The sequence below is a fragment of the Trachemys scripta genome, chromosome 6 (assembly GCF_013100865.1).
Source record: "Trachemys scripta elegans isolate TJP31775 chromosome 6, CAS_Tse_1.0, whole genome shotgun sequence".
In the NCBI taxonomy this organism is placed as follows: domain Eukaryota; kingdom Metazoa; phylum Chordata; order Testudines; family Emydidae; genus Trachemys; species Trachemys scripta.
In genome coordinates, this window is record NC_048303.1 from 60883457 (window position 1) to 60904810 (window position 21354).

At 38.5% G+C, this 21354-nt stretch overlaps 1 protein-coding gene across 1 annotated transcript in view; it reads right to left on the reverse strand.

Moving 5' to 3' along the window:
* Positions 1 to 1876: 1876 nt before the first annotated feature.
* The window catches only part of LOC117879561 (solute carrier organic anion transporter family member 4C1-like), a 108325-nt gene continuing 88847 nt past the window's right edge, over positions 1877 to 21354 (reverse strand). Inside the window, exons 9-13 of the mRNA XM_034774832.1 lie at positions 18888 to 19041; positions 13800 to 13987; positions 9092 to 9156; positions 6468 to 6605; positions 1877 to 3237 (exon numbers count right to left, since the gene is read on the reverse strand). Coding sequence (XP_034630723.1) covers positions 3113 to 3237; positions 6468 to 6605; positions 9092 to 9156; positions 13800 to 13987; positions 18888 to 19041 — 670 coding nt within the window. The 3' untranslated portion in view covers positions 1877 to 3112. The remainder of the gene's footprint in view (positions 3238 to 6467; positions 6606 to 9091; positions 9157 to 13799; positions 13988 to 18887; positions 19042 to 21354) is intronic.

Here is a 21354-nt window from a genome sequence, read left to right on the forward strand (position 1 = left end):
GTGATGTGTTAAAATTGAAATTTCATGTTCAATTCATCTAAAATGTATATTAGGTGACTTGTAGCACAGATAGCAAGAAACAGGGTAATCCAAAGAGTTTACAATCTACATTTAGATACCACACATAAAATCAAGTGGAAAAAATGGGGAAAGGGTAGATGGGAGTTACAGCAAGACATAAAAGAATGCATCAGCTCAAACAATGGATCATCCCTCCCTCACAAAAACACACAGAAAAGGAGGTCTTAGCAGGAAAGCGTCACTGATTTGGAGTGCTAACTTTAGTCACTTCGAGAAGTGTGGAGCTGTAACTATATAAGTGGGTCAGTACAAAGTTATCTAGAACTGGCCAGGAAAGCCAAGATCAAAGGGAAAAGCACAGCTAAACCCAGGGGATCTCATGGAGTTTGGGTCTCCATGCTACTTCAGGCACTACTGCAGAACTGGAGGACTGCTGCTCATTTTGTCCTCTGTAGTGCATGTGCACTGCCTCTGGTTGATCACATGATGTACTGGGAACTTATTGCAACTTATGATGACATATTCAACAAGCTATACAGCTTTGAGAGGAAAGAGTCTTTGTGCATCTGCAGTACAACTCCTTCCTTCTCCGCCTGGGGAACTCATCCCAATGGCAACTGAAGGTGCATGCAGCTCCCTCAGAAGGGGAACATCCTTATGTTCCCCTACAATTCACTTTCTCCTCTATGCCTCATAGAATCATAGAAATGTAGAACTGGAAGGGACCTTGATAAGTTATCTAGTCCAGCCATCTGCGCTTTTGTCCTTTAGTTATTGTTAATTCCTTGAATTGCCATGCCCCCAATTGCGCTAAGCAGTATGCACATCCATAGTAAGAATCAGTTCATGCCCCCAAAGAGCTCACAGCTTAAATAAACAGGACATACAGGAAGGAGAGAGATAGCATTATCCCTATTTTACTGATGGCACAGAGAAATTCAGTGACTTGCCCAAAGTCACTCAGGCAGTCCATAGCAGAGTTGGGAATTGAACTTGAGACCCAGCCCAATGCCTTAACCACAAGCACATCCCTTCCTCTCCCTTTTCTGTTCAGAATTAGTTTTGTTCCTTCACACATTATGTGCAAGGGAACACAGGGACCATATGTGATCACACTGATAATTATGCACATCAAAAAGTTATGTAAACATTATCCTGTGGGCAAGTATTAGACCAAAAACACTCTCTCATCACCCAATGAAGACATTGGACGCTTGTGGCCAATAAATGGGGTGGAGGGTATCTTTGCCACATCCTGGTTGCTGTGTTTATTTTGTGTTAACAGAATAGTCTAACAAAAAACAGAAGATCCACCATGAGACCCTCTATCTTAGATTCCAGACTCTGTTTCTATGTCTTTTAGAGCTGCAGTTAGAAGGAAGAGATAGTCCAAAGCAGAGAATTATGCTTTCCAGCCATCTGAGCTACAGTCCTTAGTTGTGGATGCCTGGCTAGTCCCAGGTTACATGGTTACTCAGTGGCAGGTTAATAGGATCCATCTGCCAAACAAACCCTCTTGTTTACCGACTAGTAGTGGTCCTTGATAAAGGCCTATAAGAAAGGGTAAGTGGGTTTCTTTCCCCAGGATCCAGCACAGGGTGGCAGGGGCTGTTGACACAAAAGGGTTCCTCCTCTGAATCCCAAAGGCTCAGTCAGTGTACCCATCATAGTACCAAGACACAGAACGCACACAGACACACATGGGTTAGGTAGAAGGTGAAGATGTAATTCATTATTGGTACTTCAAAGTGAAGCAGAAGCTTTGAAGCCAACCCACACAGCAAATAACATCTCATATGCATTAAAAACAAAACAGCATTATATACCAGATTTAAAAATAGATTTATTTCACCATACTTAAACAATATTTAAATCAAATAGATTTGCATGTGATAAAATGTTTAACTCAAAAAAATTATTGTTTACTAAGACATGTACACCTTATTTTAAGTTTTCTACAGATACACACCCTATTATTTTAAAGGTTTACTCAAGGTTGCAAGACCCCAACTGGATGTACTTTTTTCTATCAATGTGTTTGCATAGTCTTTCATTGAGCATTTGTATTCAGCAAAAATAATTAAATCCCTTTTTTAGAAAATAATTAGTGCAGAGCACTTAGGAGTAACCTCAAAATAATGAGCTAGCACACATCTAACAAGTAAAACATTTTAGGAAAACAGATTTTATTTTCAAAATTTCCAGAGTGTATATCATGAGAAATGAAGCTTTCTAAAAAAAATATAACAAGAATATTTGACATAATCCTTTTGGATATTGTCTGAATTCAAATACTAAGGCACCCAGTTGAACAAACATTTATTAATTACAAGTTTGTTAGTTTTCCTATAATGAAAACTACTCTTTGCTTTTTTTTTCCTAGAAATATATTTAAGATTACAAAAAGTTATCACAATTTAAACTTTTAACCTAACTTGTTCAAAATAGATTGAGAAAACAGAAGTGCTTGGTTTTTTCTATTTGTTCCTACTCAAGAAACTATAGTATAAATAAATTTACATCAATCAAATCTTAAATGTTGTTTAGTAGCCCAAAACATTGATACATGTTATTCCTGCCAGTTTAAAGTAAACATTGACAGCTCCCTTTAATACACCCATTTACTATTTTGTTGTCCTAAAGTCTGTCTTCTTAAGGTGTATGGTTGCCTTTATAGGCAGTAACAATTATTCATGTTTTTTTGGTATTCCAGTTCGGCTTTTATGTCATCTTTCTTGTGTTCTACTGATAATATTGCAATTTGCTTAACCCAATGAATTACAAGACATTTCCTATATTTACAGTATTTTTGATTGGGTATATGGAAAGTTAAAAATAAAAGTGTTAATAACCCCATTTCTTTCCTGTGATATCTAAAGGTACATTGTTGAAATATAAAATTTCCTGAGTTTGAATTAATGTTACACAAAATATCCACAAATATTTAAGATCATTTAAAGCTGTTTAGGAACTAAATCATGCTCAGATAATGCTGCACTTGCAACATGAAGCAGTCACACAGCTTATCTTTCAGTAGCTGTGTATATTCTTCTTGGTTTCTTTTAAAGTTCCTGGTTTTCTCATAACAGTTTTACATGTGAACAGCAGACACCATTTCAGCATCCTTTTGCAAAGTTGCAGAATTGTCCGGTGGGGGTTTATATAAGCAGAATGCAGTGATAATAAAAAGGATAGTGATGACTTTACAAGCTGCACCTTTATATGAAGAAAAGTGAACTTGTTTATTGTTGAAGATCAACTTTCAATACAAATTCTTAATGTTAATTGCCAGAGTTTGTGAAAGCCTTACATTCAACTTGATGGCAACTCTCTGTCTGTCATGCCATAACTTTTAAACATCCCATTTGCTCAATTTCAAAATTATCTAGACATCTATGACTACAAAACTATTGATTTGGGGGGGGAGGGAGAATCAGACAACCAAAAGGGGGGAAATGGGGAGACATATGGAGACCCTGTCATCTGTTTAGCACAGCCCCAGCTTCAAACACCTCTGCAACTGTCTACAGATCGAACCCCTGGCCCGCAGCACCCGTTAATTCCTATAACAATACCTGTCTCATCACGGTTCATCCTCCCAATAGAGTTTAACACTTGGATGACTTATCTCCCAAACAAATAATAATGGGGGATGAGTGGGATATAGAGCCTTTGACACAGAGGAATGTAAGGGGAAATTCAGGGATGTAATGATCTCTTGATGAGTGCAATGAGTTTGGCCAACAGAAACTATAAATGTGTGACCCCATAGTTCGTAAGAGTGCCACAAAGGTATAAAGCAAAGAACTAAAAATATTTACTTCTAAGTTAAAAGTCTTACTGTAAACTTGGCTCAAAACTATAGCTCCATACTATGGTACCCATTAATGGCAGAAAGCATGCTTATTCACAAAGCTAATCAAAAGTCCCCTAAAAACAGCAGGAGTCTTTCCATTGACTTCCAGGAGCCTTGGATCAGGTCCCTCATCTGCCCTTTGGTCCTCGTTTGCTGTGAGAACTTTAATACTCATTAGAATTCTGTTCTTCTCCTCCACTCCAGGCTGTTCAAGACAATAAAATAATCTTCCCTTCTTTCTTTAACTACAGTGCCCCCGATTATGTCCATTCATTGGCTTCCTGTCACCTGCTGCACTGTACTGAAACTCTTCATCCTCACTTAAGGTGTTCTAAATAATCTTCCTGAATACACATCCTCCTCTCAAGTACACTCTTCACAGTTCTTTTGACTTCCTGCTCATCATGTTTTCCAATTCTTAGCTTCATGTCCTCATTCATCAAGTGTCCTCTATATCCTCCCTCAATTCCCTCCTTAAAGGTGATGTGCAAAGGGAAAACTATTGCGTCTGTGCTCTTTTTCTTTCCTCACTCCTCCTGATATACAATGTAATCCAGATCTCAATCCAAATCATGAAGCAGAGAGCTTCAAATATTAGGAGAGTTATGGGTCACACAAAGTTGGCCAGCTATTCAGTAGAGAAACTTTTCTAACTTGTTTAGAGATCAAAACTAACTTTAACTGGCCCACTCTCCCCTGGTACCAGTACTGTCAAGTCAGGCTTTATGTTTCTCCACTTTTTAGAAAACCTGTTTTATACATAAAGCTAACTTTAGAAGCAATGGCATCTGATCAATTAGGGGAAAAAATCTAATTTATATTAATCTTTGCAGACAACTTTTCTAACAAAAAAAATCCACATATAACACATTGGAAAAAAGCACCTGGATAGGGAAATTATCCCAAAGGAATGAGGTTTGATCTGGAAAAGAGGACCAGCAACCTCAGTTTGTAACACAATAAAATAAAATTTCTTTAAGATATTGTTTCATGGTACCTCACACCAGTCAGGTTAAAAAATAGACTGAATAGGGATAAATGTCTAAGAAATTGTGGCGAAAGAGATTTTATGCATCTATAGTGGGCATGTCCATTCATTAGAGAGTCCTGGGATACAATCCATAATCAAATATCAAACGTTGGATATTTATTACCAAATGATCTGTTAGTACTCTTCCTGGGGCTCTCTAGTGGGAATGGTCACACTAGAAGAAATGAAGAATTATTCTGTCATCTGCTAGTAGCTGGTTGGCTATTGGTATCATCTCATTGGAAAAGAAAAACAGTCGAACCATAGAGGAATGGCTTAAAGAAATGGGAGGTGGAAGTCATGGAAACACATACATTAACACACTAGTCATATACCCAGCAAAATAGACAGAGAACTGATAGATACTTAGATATTTGGTTACTTTTTATTCAATACTCAATTTATATTCACCTGCCCCCAAAAAACCACATACCTTTTTATTTTTTACTTAACATTTGATAGATATGCCTGATCTAAATGTCATAATGATGGTAATACCTTGTTAAATAGAAAGATCTGATGTTTAAAGAGACATTATAAAGACAAGAGCTAGCTGTTGTAATTATTGTTTTGTTTCTGTTATTTATATGGCAAGGATTTGTAAACTTGATAAACTTCCTAAATAAAATCAATAGCTTAAAAAGATAATGCTTGAAAGGTATTTGTTAAAGCTGTTGGGGAGGGCTTGGTTGTTTTTTGGTTGTTTTGGGGGGTTGTTTTTGTTTTTTTGTTTTGTTTAATTTTCAAACATTGGTAGCTAAACTTAAACACCTAAATAGGTTGCCTCATTGCCAAAGGGGATGGTCACCTGCAGCTATCATTGAAGTCAAAAGGTACCTGAGTACCTTTAAAATAATCAGATGAAAAGCTTATTAATTGAGAGGGGAAATTATTTTTAGTCAGAATCTTCGAAGGTCTATTTTTGTTCTTCTTTGGAACTCTCATTCAACTGCAATGCTAAACTAACACTGGGGAGAAAATATGTATTTGTTAAAAGTTTAATTATAACTACAGGGTGAGAAAATGCCAATATTTATCTGAGACCTCTAAAAATCTTCCAGCCAAACTAGGGAAGTCAGCAAGAGGAACTCCCCTCCTGCCTCAAAAAAACGGGGGAAAGGTGGAGGGCAACCACACAAATCCCACTATATTTCAGGCTCTTGTTCATCTATAAGGAAGCTATAAAGGGCACAAGCCACCTAAGAAAAAAAAAAATTTCAGGTTACCTTTAAAAACCTAACTCTTCAAACAATCCCTCCTTGTTTCTTTCAATTGTCAAGAGTCCCCACACACTTCCTACCAAACTGTGGTCCTGTGTCTTGCCTGGTTTTTGACTGTCATGTCTTATTTAAATAGTAGTTCCTTCAGAAAAGGGAACTTATCTTATCTATTTGCAAAGTGCTGAGTACTATGTAAACTTATTACATATAGTCTTATTGGGCTATTTTCTTACTCCTCAATTGTCATCTGGCAGTGAAATTCAAAATAGCTATGCCTTTTGCTATTAAAGATTTTAACACTCATTTGTGTTATGTACATATCAAATATGCAGTCACTTACTTATACCAATCAGCATGTAGGCCATTTTTGAGTTGTCGTAGACCCAGCAGGCTCCTTTAATGTCACATTTATTAACATCCCACAGAGTACAGGTACTGTCTATTGCCACACCAAACAAAATTGGTCCAGGAATAGTGCCTAGAAGAGATACAAGTGTACAAAGATAATTGAAAGAGTCTTAACTGAATCAACAGAATTCATAGAGTGAGAGGCCAGGTGGGACAGGTTCATGACTGAAGCATCAAGTTTTGTGTAGCTAGATTATAGAACCAGACATTCAAATCTCATCACTTGTTTTAGCCCTTTATCCTTTTGAGATACAGAGAGGACCATGCAACTTGCTGTACGTTGTTGCAAAGAACACTTTAAAAACGAAGGTGCCATCTGCTCCATATGAATGCTAAAGATACTATAGTACTTTTTATAGGAACAGGAGTTTGCCTTAGTGTCCTGGATCAATATTTACTCTCTTTCCCGTTGCAGTATTGTGTGCTCATTTGTTGTCACCTCCCACCCACGAGGTGGCTATACGTTAGGAATCCAATATGTACAATTTTTAAGCCCTTTCAGGTATTTCAGTCATTATGTAAATTAGTATTTCAATTATACAATCAATCCTGACAGTGCTCATGTAGAAACATAAGCTATCCCCTTACACATGATAGAGGTGGACAGGGGTTTTGGAATAGATTTTTCTAAGTGACGACAAACAGTACAATATGTAACTGAACACTGTGTCATCACACATGTACTGTCATTCCAGTTCCAAACGACCTGGTGTACTGATCTTAAGAAATGCAGCTCAGTAAACAGTTACCTGGTGGCCAGGGGGAAAAAAGCTCTCAATTCCTTGGTGCTATTTTTACCAGCCGTCTCAGTTCTACATCATCTTTTCACTCCCCTTTTCTCTGAGAGGCACAGGTTTTTTTGGGGAAAAAACTTCCTTGGCTATCAGTCTATTAGATGGTATTAAAGATAATAATAACTGACTTTTGGGGGGATGGGGGGAAGAAAAGTTAGCTGAGCTGGGCTGGAGCTGTTGTTGTGGCTGTTAAATTCTTATTTCGTCTTATTCTAGGTACCATTTCGCATTTAGCTAGAGCTGGTAGCAGTAGTGATGTTATCTGGGGGGTGTTTTGGAAGGGGCTGGTCTGGTCAGAACATCTCTTGAGCCCAGAATGATGAAGGCCCTGGATCCTAGGAGACATTGGGCATGGCAGCCTGATGATGAAGCTTGCTCGAGTAGCCAGTTTTTCTCCCTAAAATCTCTCTCTCTTTTTTTTAAAAGACTCCTCATTATTTTATCCATCAAATAGAACTAGTTTCCAACACACCAATTTTGGTTCATTAATTCCCAGTCCCACATTGTCTTGTTTACCCGGCATGATTTTAACACAGTCCTTGAATTATATTACTAGGTCTTTTTGTTTGCACTAATTTATTTTTTCCATCTCCCTTTTGAAACTTTTCCCATCAACATTAATTTGAAAGGCTGTGACACTTTATGAACTTTCACTTACTTTTTACAGCTGAGCTTATAATTAAAGTAAATTTGTAGGCTCAATTATTACAACAGGCCCTGAGTACAACATCGCATGGTAAGAGGCTATGCCTCCATGTCTTGTGCAGGGTAGGGCTCCCCGCATCTTCTCTCTCCTACCTCCAGTGTGGATGAGGTAAATGGGTTGGGACATTAGCTTCCTGCCAGGGTCCCCATGCAAGCCTGGAGTGTAGGGGAGTAATGCACTCATACCCACCCTCAGCATTGTAGAACTTGAGGCCATTAGTTAACTTCCATACTGGAATGGCCTTGCTAGTACTTGGAGAGGTTCTTTGCTGTGTAATAGTTTTTAAAAGTTGCATCCTCCACATTTAACCATACTCTGGCATGTGTGTCTCACTGTTTCTGCATCCGCATCAATTACCCCCAAAAATAATTTAATAAAGAAAATAGAAAGTCAGCGAAAACTATTTAAAACGGGTTTGGAAATGAATGACTAAATTATGCAGATTATCAGTCTGCCAGACTTCTAAAATGTACATTCGTACCCATTAGAAGTAAGGACACAAAACACTGCAGCAGGTTTCATATATTCATTACCATTTTATATGTAACGTCTAAAGTGCTGTCATTTTCATCAGTGTTAAATTATATAATAAAAATGTGGCTAAAGGAACTCAATATCATCAAGTGAAGTGTTACAGAACCACAGATTTTTGATTGGTGGAGTCTTAAAAGCCGTGACATTTTTCAAAGAATGGAGTTGCATTTTTTTGGGAGGAGGGGGGTTGCTTTTGTTAAGAGGATGCAAGTTTAAATATTCTTCTGCAATTGGGATTTGTTTCCTTTGGCATACCCGTTTAGCCTCTTTGCACAACTATTTATAGAGAAGACAGCATTAATGCTAAAAACAAGTAAAGTACAACATTTGAATTCCTATAATGAATTCTAAGCTTTTTCGAGATTGAGTTTGGCCTAATCTTTCAGACAGAGAGACTGCAGCAAATTCATTCATACACATTTTCTTTAAAATTAATCAGTCTGGGTATTTGAAAAGGAAGTCTTCCAATTAGACATTTTATGCTGGGACAGGTATTTAAGCAAAAGATAATAAATGTCATACCTACTAATCGTAGAAACACTGACTGCACTCCCAGAGCAAATGAACGCTGTTTATCTGGCACACACCTGCAAACAAAATTGCAGTTTAAGGGCTTTATCAAATGTAAATTTAACTTAAACTGATGTTTTTCATCTTGGTTTTTTGGTAAGTTACACTTGGACTTTTGAAAAATGACATTAGCTGTTAATACTTTGGTCTGTATATGGAGTCTAAGCAACCTAAAAACTTTAAATGGAATTTACTTGACAGAAGAGACAAAAATCAACTTCCATAATATATCATTATGCATTATATACTATACTAGTTTTCTGCAATAAAGCACAGACAGCTTTGGCAGGAGAAATCATCATAGTCTTTTTCCCAATGTGTTTACACAAGATAATCAAAGTAAGGGATTGAGTTCAAGATCACGCACATTACTTATGTCTTGGTTAATCATTATGAAGTGGAGATGTGGTAGGGGACTATGCTTAAATACATAGTATAGGTTTTTTTTTTTTTTTAATGCTTCGGACCAAATGTATAATCAGAGATATTGCACTTATTTGTAGATTTTGTCTTGCATCAGCATATTGCATTACATAAGGTAACACACCAAGCAGCAGCAAGCATAATAAATAAACCATTTTGGTTGAACCTTACTGCTAACAGTCCAGCATCCCAGTAAAATCTATGCCACTGATAATTGAAAGGGATAGGCTTTGAGCAATCTCAAGTAATTTTTGAGAAGCATGATAACACAAACACAAAATATTGCTTTCCCATTATTCTCCCCAATCCAAACACAGCTGCCCTTTCTCTGCCTCCAGACTAACACAATCAAATTGTCAATGCAACTCCCATGTGTGGACTCACGCTGGAGCAGCAAGAACAGAAGGTCAGTGCAATGAAGCATGATAATGCAGTACAGTGCAGTGTGTTAACCCACTATCTCAGCTTTACAATAGTACTTTTTCTGGTATATGAAGTTATTCTATAAATTAATGTGCTTTTCAAGTAACTTGTGAGCTTTAAATAGTAAAAATGTTAATGCACTGTTTCTAAATTTGGCCATGAGGCTTTACAAGTTGTAGAACAGGGATGCAATTATCATGCTCTGAATGTTATGACTTTTATTAACATCCATATTGTAGCTCTGCATGGGTGAACAGCTGCTTTAACAAGTTATTAATGAAGTCTCATTTCAATGGGAAGGTAAGCCCCACACATTTATAGGTCTACATATTAATTTGGAATCTAGTGAGTCTCTAGCAGAGTGTGTTCAGGATCAAAGACCATCTGAGTTTCAGAGACTGGCAAGACAACCAAGTTGTGGTTAACATGCACCTACCTTTCTTAGAATTTTATACTGCCACACATCATCACAGAATCAGAGCAGCTTCCACATAAAAATCAATAGCAACAGCAAAGTCCTCAGAAGATTTCTAGGAATCTTTAGCACCTCTCCCTTTATGGGGTCAGGAGTCTGCTTGGAGTAGGGGAGGAAGAGTGTGTGTATGGCAGGGATTTGGGAATAAGAGGGATGTTCAAATTGTGAGTGTCACTTATGGTGGAAGGCTTTCTCAAAAGAGAAAGGCTTTGAAATGTGGGCCCAATTTAGTTCAAAATCATACGCTCCATCACCTTGTAGCTCGTGCTCATGAGGGAAATTGGCCTATAACTAGAAGAGTCATCTGCAGATTTTCCAGGCTTTAGGAGTGCTTCTCTCCACAAGCAGCAAACTTCACCAGTCTCCAGGATGTTGGTGAAATGTTGCATCAGCCAATTCCATGCCACTGAACTCAGGAACTTGTGGTAGATGCCATCTTTTCCCTCTACTTTTCCCAGTTTCATGGCTGAAATGACCGGATCAATCTCCTTACTTATGAATAGTCCAGACCATTGGGACAATGAAGCATATGTGAACAACACCTGCTAGAGTTGAGGACTTGTCTGCGATACTGTTTATCCACTGGCTGTTTTGATGTCCACAAAAGTTTAGCAACAATGGCATTGACTTTCAACTGTGACTTAGTGACATGTGTGGGATTTGCAGCCCCCAGGTTTCTCAACAGATTCCAGGCATGTCTGCTTGAGCCACAGTTTCCGTCTTGCTACATCCAGTAATACCAGGAGAGATTTTCCAATTTCTGGGTCGCTACACTCATCATATTTGCAGAAGAGATCTTGGATCTCTGCAGTCCAGCAAGGAGTATATGAAAGTGTTTCTCAACCTTTTTGATATCAGGGACCAGCTTGCTGCCTTCCTAAACTATATCAGGGTGATCTAGGGGACCAGCACTGATCCAGGGACCAGTTGCTGAGAAACATTGGTGTACGATGACCTGTGTCCATGGGAGTTATTCTTCTTTGCAGGGGTGATTAGGTGCATAGTAAAATGGTCAAAAGTCTTCAGCATTGGGGGAATGTATCATCTTTAGAGATGAACATCAGGTCAGGGCAGTATCCTCTGCTCCATCTTGCAGAGTGGAAAGTGACATACCATTTCACATCAAAAAGGTGGAGCATATCATTTGCCGATGTCCAATGTGTCAGTTCTTCACCTGCAGTGTTTGCTGCATAGATCCTGTGCAGTTGGCAGAGCTGATGTATATATGTTAAGTACAGTAAGCTTACCAATGTACATAGAGATTCTAGTTGTTTTTTTGTACTCTGTAGGAGGTAGGACCAAATATTCATTGATCTCCTGCTTTATGTAGATTGCCAACCCATGTTTTGGGTGGTAATTGCTGGCTATAAGTTTATACTATTGATGTTATAGCAATGGGCTTTTTTCTTCACTTGCAACATGGGTCTCCTGGAGGATGAGTATGTTGGTGTTGCTCATCTTCAGCACTTTCTCCAGGAAGCCGCACATGGACCGTAAAAGGCCTTCAACATTCAATGGGCAGATCTCTCCCCCAGATTCAATCTGCCTAGTACATTGGCCCTGAAGCGGCAGGTGTATTTTGTTGGTCTTTTGACTGGGAGGTTGACAATCAATGTTTGGTCACCAATTTGATGACATTAGTCATGGTTTCTCACTTAAAAGGGTGGACAGCATGAATATCATCATCTTCCACTCCATCTTATCAATTAAGCATTTTGGCAGCTCTTCGAAGTGGTTGATGCTTGGGTCTGGTGTCTGAGTTATGCAATCTGGGTTGATTAGCTGATTCAATATGAGAAATAGTTCTGCTGGCTCCAATTCTGCCCTGCTGATTGAAGAGGAGAAGGCTCATTTTGCCTCCTTTACGTCAGTGGTGAAGTTTGATACAGTTTGTGTGCTAGCAGAGGGCTTCAGAGTGTCTTTTGTACCACTGGTACTCTAACTTTCCACCTATGCACTTCACTGGCAGTAGTTAACCTTTGAAGCAGAGTATTCTTCTTGGTCAGTGTGGGAAGGAGGAGGAGAGGCCAAAGCATTGAGCATCATCAGCACCTTGGCTTTGTATTTAGGTTACTTGTTCTAAGGAGATTTGAAAACTTAGGGAGTTCAGGAGTCTTTGGGAGCAAATCAGTTTTGATTGCTCTTTATCCTGATGGGAAGAAAGGAAGGCAGGCAGGCTTTGATCTCTGCCTGGAAGAGGTCATGATCAGCTCAGGAGAGTGGTATGTTGGTGATATCTCCAATTGCAGTCCTAGCTGGAAGACAGGATTCAACATACATACCGCATATGGCGACATATATAGGTCAGAGACTACCTGAAAGAATCTGATGGGTTCTGTATAGGTCATGAGATTAAGGTACTACCATATCATTGAGATTGTCCATGTGAAAGTTGAGATAATTGAAGACAAGTAATCTGGGGATTCCAATACCATCCTGGGCCATGTATCTGAGAGTTCATCCAGGAAGTTGTTAAGGTTTTCACCTGGAGGTCTGTAAACCAATATAATTCCCAAATTCCTTTTGTCCTTTTGCCTCACAGACCACATGAATGCACTTTTTGTTTCTGGGTATGGAATGTCTTCAGTATCAGAGGCTGGAGGATAACTGGATTGTTACTCCACTTTCACTTATCTGGTGCATTCTGGATACTGTCTTGGCTTGTAACATATACATGAGAAGATTAGCTGTGTTAAGATAGGGTTGGGGGTGGCACTGAACCATGTCTCAGTGATGCAGGCAAGGCCAGGTGCTTCATCAAAAATGAGATTATGGATGGTGTAAGGATAAACAGACTTTAGCTTTCCTCTCTCTTATTGATAGAGTGTGATCTGTCCCTTTAAAAAGGAATCATGTGCTACAAGTAGTGCCACCAAGTGGAAAGGAAACTATTTCTATTTTTATAAGGGAAAAAGTGTTGTGAAACAGTAGAGAATCTACAGATGACAGTAATCTCTTCATCTAATGTTCAAAGGGCTTAGCCTGCTTAAAACTGGTTATACACTACACGGTGATTATTAGAGTCTAGGGAGTAGCAGACAGGGGTGCAAAGCACTCCTTACACATTTTGATTATAGAGCTGATCCTGTATAAAAAGAATAAAAACTATTTAAAATCTTTATTTTGCAAGTTGTCAGAATAGTTACATTCCTTGCCACTGAGAGCAACAACGTAGGTAAGGTAATATCTTTTATTGGATCAACTTCTTTGGTGGAAGGTACAACCTTTTGAGCTACACAGAGCTCTTCTTCAGGTCTGGGGAAGGAAATATTCCATGCTAAGTTTATACTCTGCTGTGGAGCCAGGAATATGTTCTTGAAAAGTATAAAAACCAAATACCTGAAGATGGCCACAGTAGTTGGAGTAACAGCCATAAAAGTGAAAACAACAGCAAAAAAGAAAAAGCCCAGGAATAGAGGCAAAAACGTGCATTGTGTTCGGCATTTCCCAGCCAGAGCCTCAAAAGGGACCTCTTCTGAGTCAGGTAATCTTTTTGGCATCCCAATACAGGAACAGTTTTGGTAAGTCTACAAGTAATGCATACAGCAAACAGTGTTATTTCAAAATATGTAAAATTGTAAATTATAGTAATTGATAGAAATTAAGTAGTGATCAGACATTCACCCATTGACACATATTTACTTATTTCAAGGACAGTGTATGACTTAGTGAACCCTTAATTTATTTTGTGATATTTTCAGCCACACTATCCTGGTTATTCCACCTAATTTTGACAATAACTATACTCACTTACATGCCTCCAACTGTAAAGACTAACTCTCTCCTCCACTTATTACTTTGTTTTCCTCCTGGGCTGGCAAGCTACCAAAAGAGGTCTCCTATTACCCAAACAATAGTTACTCCTGAACGCTGTTTGGGATATTTTGTATTTAGACATTAAACCTTTTTTGCCAGACCAATTATTAGATTAGATTAATTTAAATTTAAATTTCCCCTTTATTATTAATTAGGCATTACTTCATTTTGCACTAAACATAACCTCAGGGAGAGAATAAGTAACTGAGAACATGAAAAGTTGAATATTTTGCTGGTGTCCCCTCAATTCGTCAGTGGATAGTTTCAAGCACTTTACAGAAAAAAGTAAAGCTGAGAATAAACAACCCAAAACAGGACAGTCCTGTACTCTCACAAATATACCCTCTTGTTACAAGTTAGTAATATGAAGTTATTCAAAATTCTGAAACTATGAATGCTTTTTTGTCTGGACACCTTTTATGTACTAGTCCTAATTTCTAAATAACCCTTTTTCATCATAGGCTAATAAAATTAACAGTTGCCTTAACAAACCCTTATTCCTAAATTGCAATTGTCTGTCTATAACCTGGAAGGTTTCCCACATATACGCACTTTATCCAGCAAGATTCTCAAAGAGCCACTTGTTCTGTCAGCATTGGCTGATTTAGTATTAATATTTTCAATAAAATTCCTGGTCAAACCTCTCCTCTTCCACTAATATAATTCCAAAAGGTAAATTAGAGAAGATGGATGGCCTTTTATAGTTAAGGCACTGCAGTGGGACTCAGGATATCTGGGTTCACTTCCCAGCTCTGCCAAAAACTCCCCCCCCCCCCATTTGTATTTTCTATTCGGACTGTAAATCAAAAACTGTCTCTTATCATCTGTTTATATAGTGGCTAGGGCAATGGGGCACTAATCTCAGTTGGCACCTCCAGGCTGTATTTTAAAGATAATGATATCATCACATATGGCACTTGAAGGATAGCATTATTGCAGTGGCTACCTCTTCTCCAGTGTTGTGCCTGTTCAGCTTTTGTCCTGTTTCAACTTAATCTAAATATCTTGTCTTTGTTCAAGTACAATACTCACTGGATTACTTTCATATTTCTCAATTTCGACTTCCATATTCTCCACTCATTAGCAACACAAAGGGTTAGAAACTGTAGAATGCTCTTTCTCATATAGCTTCCTATTCTTCAGAAGGATGTTGGTACATTCCAGTGAGGTCAATCATGTATTATACCTTATTTATATTGTACTATTATTGGGCATAGTGCATGACTTAAATGAAGGAAGGGAAAGCCTCTGAAAAACTTGCAATCTAAACTGCAGTCTGTGTGTTGGAGGTTAGGGGGGATAGTGAGGAAAAGGTAAGATACAGAAGCAAACATACTGGGCATGTGTGTTTGGCACACACTATTTTAAGGCATTTCCCCTTCTTCCCTTTTCTATTTTGTGGGGAGAGGAGGGTGGGGTGAGTGGTGTTTGTTTTAAATATGTTTATATTGCAAATAGAAGCTAAATTGAAGGATCTGAGGGAAGCAGGAGAATTTAGTGATGCCCTTGGCACAGAAATGGATGGAGCTACTAGGAGATACAGTTATGGCTTCCTGGCTCACAAGCTGTATTTGCTCCAGCATAAGTTACAGCAGCCTAGAGATGGAAGAAGTAGTTGACAGAATGTGAAAATTATAATAAAACACACTGTGGTAACTGCAAAGTATCAGAGGGGTAGCTGTGTTAGTCTGGATCTGTAAAAAGCAACAGAGGGTCCTGTGGCACCTTTAAGACTAAAGGTCTGATGAAGTGGGCATTCACCCACGAAAGCCTATGCTCTAATACATCTGTTAGTCTTAAAGGTGCCACAGGACCCTCTGTTGCTTGTGGTAACTGCATAACTCTAAAACACAGAAAACATATAATCTACAAAGAATTGTACACTCTTCTTTTGGAACAAAATGGAGAACAGATATAGAAAAGAAAAGAGAATTTGTACTTTATGAAGATGAGATTAGATCCAGCCTTGTCATCACCATGGTCTTCCAGCCTCAAGGCTTATCACTTACTCTGGCCCAAAGAGCAGTTTGAATTAACCTTTCCAGCCAAACAAGTGCTTCATCTGTCATATAAACTTTAATCGAAACATAATGCTCTTTTCCCTCATGACAGTTCTTGTCTACTTGCTTTATACAAGAGTAAAAAATAATAACTTGAAGGCATACCTCCAGTAAAAACACTCACACAGCTTTCCAATATTAGCGAGAATGAGTATATCACTACTACAATATCAAATAAAAAGCTGGAAGGCTGCCCTACTACAAAAGATATCACTACATTAGCCAACCTTTCCACTACCACTAGAGCAGCTTTATCATTGCTAGCCCTACTGTAAGTAGGGTACTGGTGATCAGGGCTAGAGGACTGGCAGTATCACAATAGCATCCTTTGCCTATGCTAGCACACACCATTGTTATCTCCAGTGGAGTAGCACCATTTGCAGGAAGAGGTACAAGATTTCAACCTTCCTTCCTACACCCCTGCAAAAAACAAAACAATAAAAACAGATAAAGACAATGTGTCCCGGCACTGCCTAACTAAGAAGAATTAGATATATCCCACACCGCTACTTTAGTGATGCTATGACAAACTGTTTTGTTCGTGTCTGACAGCACTCCAACTCAGGCATAATACCCTGAAAAGAGAATCAAATAACCTTGAACTGGTATCAAAGAGGTAATATGATTAACTTTCATGTGGGCTCAATTAACTCATTCACTTTGAAGTCAGCTAACTATCCACATCAACCTTCCTGCTTTGGTAAGCACATTCTAATGTTTAATGAAGTAATGGGAGAATGAGATGTAATTAACAGTAAACTATCAGAGGTTTTTAGAATCAAGTGAACACATGGAGTGGTTTTTAGTTGTATTTTAGTTTAATAGAGCCTCCAGATTTTTTTCCAAAGCCTTTCTACAAAAAAAAAAAAAAAAGAGAGAGAGCCCCCCCCGAGCGCCGCGCCCCCCGCCGCCCCCCCGCCGCCAGAGCCTGCCCCACCCCCGCCAAGCGCCTCCAGAACCCTCCCCCTAAGCGCCGCGCCCCGCGCCGCCCCCCACGCCGCCCCCCCCGCCGAGCGCCGCGCCGCCGGAGCCCGACCCCACCCCCTGCCGAGCGCCGCCGGAACGCACCCNCCCCCCCCCCGCGGAATGCCGCGCCGTGCTCCCCCCGCCGCCCCTTACCAGGTGCCGCCCCAAGCATGTGCTTGGTTGCCTGGAGCCGGCCCTGCTTGTGGTTCAGTTCTTATACTTGTACATGGCTAAGTGTAGTTGCCATCTCCTGCAGGCATCCTTTTGGTACAGAAGGAACTGAAGCACGGTATTCTCCCTGTTCCCCAAGCTGCACCCACCTACAGAACTAAGTCCTGCATGAATTTAGTGAAAGAAATTCAGCAGAGCAGGACTTAACTCTCAGAACCAGAACTGCTTTGGAGCAAGAGCAGCATGTGCTAGCACAACTCCCTCTCCCCTAAAATTCACCTTTTCTGGCTGTAACCATAGCATTATCCTTGACTCCGAATTCTCCTCTACTTGCATGTCTGTAAACCTGATCACTAGCACTTCTGCAACACTGCCTATTAAAGGAAACAACTTTAATGCCACCTCTGCTGAAATCCCAAGTTCCTTCCTCTCATCTCATCTTGACATTTGAAAGGCTATTCTCTAGGGGGGTCCCAAAATAATTACTCTTAAGACTCCAGCACAAGCAAAATGTTTTTGTCCCAACTTTCCCAGACCGCTCTGGCACCCTTGCACAGAAAGCCAGCAGCTTTTGGAATTATTTTGATCCTAACAAACCTGCATAAACTGATAATGCATCTGGGGCCTTATTGTATAATAATGGATACGGATCCATTTATCAATTTAACACTGACTGGAGGCACATGATTTTTTTAGCCAAGCATTTGAGTCCTATCATCTGAGCCCCAAATAAAGGAGTTTAGATAATTTCAGATAAATTAATCCATCCTGTTCAAAGTTCACAATTTTATTTTATTGGACTATATTACAGGGATGAAGTTTGTTAAAACAGCAGTAATTTATATTAAGCTATATGGGTCAATATCAAGTAATCCTGTGCTGGAATTCATCTCTCAGTGATGGCATTTAGAGCCTGATTCAGAGACCAAAAAAAAAAGAAAAAAAATTCTGACATAATGTCAGCAAAGAAAACTCAAAATAATTTCTAGATACATAAGTAAATCCCAAAATCCAGGAGTTCATTTAAAGCCACTGGCTGTTTTGGACACTAAAAATGACCAATAGTAGCATCTTCTGTTTAGTCCATTTATCGTTTTATAGAATGAGAACAATGCTGGAATTGTCACAGAGAACTACATTTGCAACAAAATACTGCAGACATGTAACAACTATGAGACACTAGATCGCTCTTTCACTTATAGGTTCAGAGAGGGGTTTTTGTTTGGGTTTTCTTTTCTTATTTTAGTTAACAATTATGTATTATAAAGCTAATGTTGATTCACTGTTTTGTTGTAATGGAAACAATTCTCTTACTTTTAATAATAATTGAAAATGGCATACAAATTTTGCTAAGAAACAAGATACAGGATAAACTGTGCATTTTTTTTCCTGTTAAAGACAGCATAAAAAATACCTTTTTCCTTTTTTGATCAGTAAAAGATGTACATCCTGCAAAACAGGGAGAAAAATACTGGACTTCATCTCTGCCACAAACTGGGTAATAAAAGGAGCGTAAGCAGTTGCAGTTAGCATTACATGGTGCAGTCAAGTTCTGTAATTTGCCTGTTCTGTAAGGTAAAGATTAAACAGGCAATGAGTAAACAATATATTTCATTAACTCAGTTTAAGAATAATTTACAATAGAGAATAGAGAGACATGAGTCAGTAATAGAACGCTCATATGCTCACTAATCTACAGTTCTACACAAACATACATTACTACCATAATAAAGTTCAAACTAATTACAAACGTAAAGATCACACTTCTCTTTGAAAATTTTATACTTATTGTAATACCTAAAATTATTATACTGAAATATTAATGGGAAAATTCTAGTTTGTATACTCAGTGCATCTGACAGCACTTTGTCTAGTGATTTTTATTATATACTCTGTATATTCAGCTTCCCTAGCTGTTTTTGTGGATCATTAACACAGCTACAGACAAGAGAAAAAACACATTTGAAAGATAATGTGGAAAATGATATTGTAAAATATAAGCCATTTTTACTGCTTTTATTGATCAAGTATTATGTTGATTTTATTCCTTTAACTCAGTCTAACTCATGATCCATCTCTCAGATATCTGCTGCTTTATTAGTCCCTTAGCCAGATGACATCTGGATTGTTCAAACACCAAGAAGGCTACATGTGCTAACTGCATAGTGGCAAGACAACACCTAAGCTCTGTCCCAGAGCTGCACAGCTGCTCTGGGAATTGGTAACATAGATAAAGGAATTCTTTAACTCCTGTGTACTACAGCTGCATATTCTAGGTTTAGTCCTCTCACTTCCAGAGCGGTAAATTTACTATAGATCTATAGCTGAAGTAACCTTCATGCACAGCCTTATAACATTAAACTGTTAATGAGAAGTAAATTAGAAAGATTTTCCCCTAATGCACAAGGATGGAACAGGATGACAATGATTTTGAATTTCCTGATGGTAATAGCGCATTAAACAACTTCGCATTATAAGCTGTTTCACAGCTAGTTCTACTGAAACAGTAGTTTAAAAATCAAGCTATATTGTAAAGTGAGAGGTACTATGTTCATGTCCAAACTATTAAAATTGGGAAAAATTTGGGTCAGTTTATAAACTTCTATTTTTATTATGTGCTTCTAGAAGTAGGCTCTTTAAAGATATAAATGAATATCTTTAAAAGGGAAATTCACTTCTCCTACCAGTGACAGTTCAGTTAGCTATAAAACGAAGTTGTTATGCACAGCATTCAAACTGCATGTGGAATGCTACATCAAAGTTATATGTCTAGAAGCATTCAGTCATTTTACTGAATGGTAACATGTCTTTGTTCTTTATAGTTATACAAAAAGAATTTTCTGCAGACATCTTCAATTTTTCAAAAATATACTGAAAACTGAGTTAGCAATGCTCCTATCAAAGAGAAAATCCAGGCACATAGGGAAAAGACTATTGTGTTTATTTGGTGCACATGGACTCTAATGCAACTGAAGCAAGAGGGGGAAGCTTTTACTCCACCACTTTTCCAGGAAAACTTGACTGGTGGAACCAGCTGATTGACCCTAACAATCCTCATAGGAATGTGTAGATTTTGCCAAACAGAGACTGGCATTCAGCGTGCCATCAATACAGCAGTGATTTCACCACATTCATTCTCTTCAAGAGCTCAAGGAGGTGAAGGGGATGTTGGTGGGGCAGGTTTTTCTCCTAAGATATTACCATAATAGAGTTGAAAATGCACAATGTATTATTTCCATCCATGGTCTCAAGTGAACCATTTTGACATTTCAACTGTACAAAATCACCATGACTGCTAATTAAGTTTTCTTGGTGAGAATCAGAGCACAAAATGATATCAGCACCATGTCAAGGATTGTTTTTGTGTGTCTTAACTCAAAATTTTTACAATGAATTATTTTCAGCATTAATAGGTGTAGAAAGATTGGTATTACACTGATACAAAGGAAAAGGACATAAAAGTATCTTTATCTTCTACAAAGAGGTAGTGTTTGTTATGATGGCTGCCTTCAAAATTTCCAAACAAAACAATAAACACCCACCTACTTCCCAACTTCATGGGACTATATTCAATTTCAACTCAAGCATCAGTCAAAACACTCTTGTAAAGAGAGATTCGCAGAGGAATGAGTCATCAGTTCAGTACCTAGGGATTTAGCCACACCACATTCAAATTGGGTGTCAGTCATGTGATTAAATTCCCACAAGCTCATAGAATCTCTACTAGTTACCATGTCTACAGATTTAGCTGTGTATTGTTCTAAAGTTTCCCGAAGAACCTATGAAGAAGTGCTATTAAATCCCCTTTTCTTTCCCAATCGTTTTATATGTCATTTATCAGACCAAGCCCTCTGACAGGTAACATGATTGACAACATAAAA